General features: G+C 42.9%; 1 protein-coding gene across 2 annotated transcripts; it reads right to left on the minus strand.

Annotated features, from left to right (window-relative positions):
* Positions 1–2,211: 2,211 nt before the first annotated feature.
* Positions 2,212–5,387, minus strand: LOC134512462 (antimicrobial peptide THP2-like). 2 transcript variants are annotated; one of them, XM_063327828.1, is made up of 4 exons: positions 5,319–5,387; positions 3,959–4,037; positions 3,156–3,276; positions 2,212–2,454 (listed from the first exon to the last, which is right to left on the minus strand). In XM_063327828.1, the coding sequence occupies exons 2-4, from the start codon at positions 4,014–4,016 to the stop codon at positions 2,430–2,432; spliced, it is 204 nt and encodes a 67-aa protein (XP_063183898.1). In that variant the 5' UTR covers positions 4,017–4,037; positions 5,319–5,387; the 3' UTR covers positions 2,212–2,429. The 2 variants fall into 2 exon arrangements, with proteins under 2 accessions (XP_063183898.1, XP_063183899.1); XM_063327829.1 differs by lacking the exon at positions 2,212–2,454 and having other exon boundaries at positions 3,152–3,276.
* Between the last annotated feature and the right edge of the window lie 259 nt (positions 5,388–5,646).

Genomic DNA, 5,646 nt, shown 5'->3' on the forward strand with positions numbered 1-5,646 from the left:
GCCTCACAAGCACTGAGTAGAGAGAAAGGATCACCTCCTTCATCCTTCTGGCAATACTTGGTCTAATGCAGCACAGGATACCTTCAGGATAGCTTTCTTTGCTGCAAGGGCCCATTGCTGGCTTATGTTCAGCTTGGTGTCCACCAGGACACCCAGGTCCTTTTCTCCCAACCTGCTTTTCAGTTGAGTGGCCCCCAACATTTATTGGGGTGTGGGGCTGTTCCTCCCCAGGTGCAGGACATTGCACTTCCCATGTTGAACTTCATGAGGTTCCTGTCAGCCCATTTCCCTATCCTGTTGACATCTCTCTGGGTGGCAACAAAACTCCCTGGTGTATCAACCACTCCTCCCAGTTTGATGTCATCTGCAAGCTTGCTGAGGGTAACCTATATCTTAAAATTTCCTGATTTCTGGGGAAGACATGCCTTCTCCTTTTTTCCCATCTAGAGACCATACGAGACCAGCCCTGCTGCTCTCTGATATCGAGCACTAAGCTCAGCCCTTCTACAAACCAACACGCGAAGCTATGCTGCAGCTGCAGGTGAACGTGCATGTTCGTTGGTGCACGGGTCTGTGTGTGACCAAAATATTTGTTGGGGAGCAGTGAGTCCAGGCTGTTCCACCAGGGAAGTTTGGCTTCACAGCAATAAGGCAGCTCCAGGTTTAAACCAGGTAGGCAGATCAGCGAGGTGTACAGCCATTACCCCTCATCCTATCACTGCACTCCCTGACAAAGAGTCCCTCCCCAGCTTTCCTGTAGGTCTTCGTTAAGTACTGAAAGGCTACAATAAGGTCTTCCTGGAGCCTTCTCTTCTCCAGGCTGAACAACCCCAACTCTCAGCCTGTCCTCATAGCAGGGTGGCTCCAGCCCCCAGATCATCTTCGCAGCCTCCTCTGGACTCACTCCAACAGCTCCATGTCCTTCTTATGTTGGGGACCCCAGAGCTGGAGGCAGCACTGTAGGGGGGTCTCACCAGAGCGGAGCAGAGGTGATGATATGTTAGATACTTGGATAAATACACTGCCGTTGTTTCAAATGTGATATTAAGCAGAACATAAATATGAATTATAAGCAGACAAAGAGATGCAGTGTGTGGCAAGTCAAAAGTGTATTAATTAAGCACTGGGAAATGGTACATTTGACCCTTTTCTATTCCCACCACCTCCGACCACTGAAGACTGCAGCGTGCACTGTTTTTGCACTGTTTCTCAGTCTGTCTACACCCAGAATTTGTGATGCCCTCAGGGTATTCTGACAAACACCTCCTCCATTTCACTTGATTTCCAGGCTGTTCCATGTTTATCTTATCCTAACTTGGCTGTGAACCTCCTCTACAACACACCTGACTTGCTCGCCACGTGTGGGAGTAAAGCCCCAGAGACACATCGTCCTGCCTGACACACGTCAGTGACTGCTCCACAGCAAAAGCACCAGTCCCGCTGCAGACTGGTTTCCAGTGCCCTGTTTGCACTGCATCCTGTATACTGAAGCCAGAACCCTTTTTCAAGGTGAAGGTCAAGGCCTGAAAAGCATCAACAAGGAATTTCAGCTTTCGGATTGCAGAGAAACCTCAACAGTTGGTGTCCAGCTACCCACTAACTCCTGCCATGTTGAGAAATAATGGTGTTTCCCGTCCTTCACTTCCATGGGGTGCACTTCATTTCCAGATGTAACCATAAAACGTTACTTTGCCAAGCGGTGCCACTCAAGGGAGTATTAAGCATTTGGACAAGTTCAGGCAGAACTGCAGAAGGGAAGAGAGGGGCTGAGACAAGAAGAAATATTTCAGAACCAATTATGATGTGACCTGTGAAGTATGTATACCGTATCTTCCACAATATATACTCCATGCAACACATCTGTGGCGATTCAGTTCCTCTGACTAATGTGAGTGACTGCAGACACAGTGGTGGCTAGACAGAGAACTGAAGGAAGTGTGCCACGTGGGAGAGGAGCTCATGAGGAGTGACTAGGATAAGCTATTCCCCACCTACTATCTTTTGTGCATCCTCTCGGAGGAACAGGTGGAAAAAAATAAACAAAACTTACATCCATTGCTGTGAAATTACAGGACAAACAACTTGTGGAGAGAAAAGAACTGTCATAAATTGCTGCACTGTTTAGATAATTGTGGCACTAGTTACGTTTGTGTGTCAAAAGCCAGGTAGGATCATCGCCCTCAGCCCAAGAAACAGACACCCATGTTCCAGTGATGTGAATGCTGAGCAACAATTTATTCAAAAGGAGGGAAAGCAATGCAGAATACATTTGGATTTACTCTACATCATAAAGCTTTTTGCACTGAATACGAAAGGTGCATGAGGCTTTGTAGCAGGATCCGGTGGTTTTCACAGTAAGGGGATTCAAAGCAAATTCCTAGGTTTAGAAGAAATGTTCATCGCTCTTGAATGGACAATCCATGAAGTTTTTATTGATTCCATGGCCTGTGAAAACTGAAAGAAAAAAATATTCAGATTCTCTCTGTGCTTGTATTCCTCCCCTACTCAGTCCATGCTTATTTTCCTCTTGGGTATAAGTACTTTCCAAAATACCTAGTGTCATGTATAGTCATGCTGGGACAGACCTGTGCATTCATACCTGTGAGTAAGAGGAGTGTTTTCCTATTGCTTCAGGAAAAGCAGGGAATTAAATTTATATAACTTGATTTTGGGGTGAATGCGTTAATTCCTGAGTGAAAACAGAAGTCTACCTTTCACATGATACTTTCTTTTTACAACACTGGGCCCCTTTTTGCACACATTAGACTACACTCAGAGATCTGTGTTCACCCTCAATGTAATTGAATTCCCCTCTGTTCCCCATACAGCACAGCAGCCCGCTTCTGCCAATACCAAACCCTGATACTTCGCTCTGGCGTAGGAGCTGTAAAGGGGTCAAACAGAGCTGGGACAGCACAAGACATCTCCCACCGTACGTTATCTTTCTTGCTGGGGCAGATCATGGTGCACATCTCAAGAAAAAGACCATCGTGGAGCTCAACGTACTTCAAAGCTTGACTGTCCTCATGGCATAATAGTTTTTTTTTTTCTTATATCCAATCTGAACATTCAATAGCACCTTGGGATTAAGGACACAGGCAAAATCAATTTGTCTGCTCATACTGCAGCTAAGCCTTGGTGAACATCAAACTTACGCCTTGCAGCAGGATCGAAATCCAAAACATCTCCCAACTTTAGTCAGAGAGGGGGGACATCTTCCAAAGTAACAGGACCCACTTCTACAGAAAAACATGTCCCGCTGGGGTGAAGACAAACCTGCAACAATAACAAAAAAAAAATATAATTTCCTTCCCTCTCATTCTGCAGGGCAGGACAATGCAGTTGTAATGCTAGCAGGGTTTCCCATTTGTCAAGCTGCCTTCACCACCCACTTGCCTTCAGGATGGTTGCCTGGATTTGGCCGTGTTGAAAGGCCAGGTAAGAGGTGAGGTGACAAAGCAGGTCTACACCTTGGAGAGCTGGGACCCTTAGCTCACACTGCATCTAAATGTATGGCCTTAAAGCCCAGGTGGAGAATGATACAGACCTCCTGACTCATTGTCCTTTACCTTACAGAAAAGGGTCACAGGTCCAGAGGCTTTAATACTGGCTCCCATCCCAAAATAGTTGGCCAGGCTTCATTTTCATCTGCATATGCACCACTGAGTGTGTTGTTACCCAGAGATCATGGCCACCACAGATACCATCTCTGGTGCCTAACACCAGAACATTTAGCCCAATCTTTTTAGGAAGACACTAGAATTGAAAAATCACTTTTCTTCAAAAGTCATATCTTCTCCACCTTTGAAAGAGTTTTCATGGGGGAGCACAGGCACTGAGCTATATCACTAACTCCTGCCCAGTTTCTAGCAATTTTAACCAGCAGTAGTTAAAATCTGCTGGGAAGTTTACTTCAGGTGCACAAAAATCGCCTTCCAGCATCTCTTTTCCATCTTACCTGGAGAAACCTGGAGTGCCAAGAAGAGGAGAGAAAAGAGCAGGTAAAGGATCTTCATGACTGCGGATTTGCTGTGCCACTGTGGGAAAAAGGAGCACGAATAACGTATGACAGGCAGTCCCTGGGATTTACAGTCTTCTGAACAATACAAATACTGTGTTAATCAAAATGTCATTTATATTGCATTTTTCTTCGAAGTTTCAAAGATAACTAGTAAGACCCATATGACATCACGGCTGCTGTGAGCATTTCTGGGAAAAGTAAATATATAAGGGGCACCATGCTTTCAGGTTATGTGATCGTTAAGTTATTTTAATAGCTTGATTGTTTGGATTTCTTTTACATTTTGCAAATAGTCCTTAGCCAAAATGCAATCATAACTTTATTTTTAGTTAAATGTTTTATCTAATAAATAAACAGCACTAAGCAGAATGAGGTGAATATACAGTCAAACTTACAAACTTCAGGAAAAAAAAAATGTTCATTTTGCAATGTTAAAATTTATCCAGAAATAATAGCTAAAATCAACTTGCTCAAAATCTTCAGTCTTAGTCTACAGGCAGCAGTTCTAGAATGGAAATGTACAAGCCAAGTCAGTTCCCAAATTGAAATTTGACAAATGACATTTGAAAAGCAAACATGTAACGCCTTAATTGAAAGAGCTAATAATTGAACTAATATAATCACACGGGGCTAAGACAGCCTAGAAGAGACCTCATGGATAAAGAAGAGGCAGTAAATGTCATATATCTTGGCATTAGGATCTTCTGATCTGTCACAAATTACATTCTTTTAAGCAAGGAAGGGAAATTAGGTTGTGCTGAAACGTCATATTTCTGCAAATGGAATGGTAGAGGGTGGCCCAAAACAGCTTTGAAATTAGTATTAGAAGTTTACACAAATTTCTATATGCTTGAAAATATCAGGAGAAACAAGTAGGCAAATTCAACAGTTCTGAAAATGAAGTAAAGTTATTAACATAGAGACATAGATAAAAAATATATATACTGGTTTCCATCAAAGAGACCACCAATTTCTCTGGACCACAAACCTCTCTCAAGTAACCTGACCCAGTCAGATTTTTTCCTGGGAGTTAGTAAGCAGAGTATTTTTATCAAACTTTTCTAGGTATTAGCACATATTGGAACTACTTATTCAACCTGTGCAATTTCTGGAAAATGTAGGTTAACCTTCTTTAATAACCTACAAATTTACAAATTTAGGTTAATAATGCAGAGGTTTGGGGGTTGGTTTTTTTTTTGATTGTTTGTTTGTGTGGGGTTTTTTGTTTGTTTCTGTTTTTTAAAGAAAAGACAACAGGAGATATTGAAAGAAAGACTGAAAAAAAATGGGGAGTTACCAGGTATCAGGTGAGCCCAGACGCCAAACAAGACCTGCTCTTGGTCCCTTTCCTCCAGATAGTTTTGGCTGTGGGGCTGAGAGCCTCTTTTATAACGTGTTCCTTATGGGGGGGGACAACTTGCTTTCCCTTCTCAGCAAGTACACGTTCAGCCAATCAAAAAATTACCTCTTTTTTTTTTTTTTTTTTGTATGACTTCTAATCCAACTAGAATCAAGTTGCTTTTCATTTCTCAGTGAAAAAGCAGGGTTTCCCTCTGAACCTCTTGAAGCTTTTCTTCTGAAAAATCCCAGGTTATTCATGCAATACCTCTTGTGACACTCCGGTT

This window comes from Chroicocephalus ridibundus, chromosome 3 (assembly GCF_963924245.1).
Source record: "Chroicocephalus ridibundus chromosome 3, bChrRid1.1, whole genome shotgun sequence".
Classification (NCBI taxonomy): Eukaryota; Metazoa; Chordata; class Aves; order Charadriiformes; family Laridae; genus Chroicocephalus; species Chroicocephalus ridibundus.

What these genes read in the sequence shown, in the direction of transcription:
- LOC134512462 (XM_063327828.1), bottom strand. Translation starts at nt 4,016, where the DNA reads ATGAAGATCCTTTACCTGCTCTTTTCTCTCCTCTTCTTGGCACTCCAG. An exon ending in GGCACTCCAGGTTTCTCCAG is followed by an intron (nt 3,277 to 3,958) that starts GTAAGATGGAAA and finishes TTATTGTTGCAG; the next exon opens with GTTTGTCTTCACCCCAGCGG. An exon ending in TTTCGATCCTGCTGCAAGGC is followed by an intron (nt 2,455 to 3,155) that starts GTAAGTTTGATG and finishes TTTTTCTTTCAG; the next exon opens with TTTTCACAGGCCATGGAATC.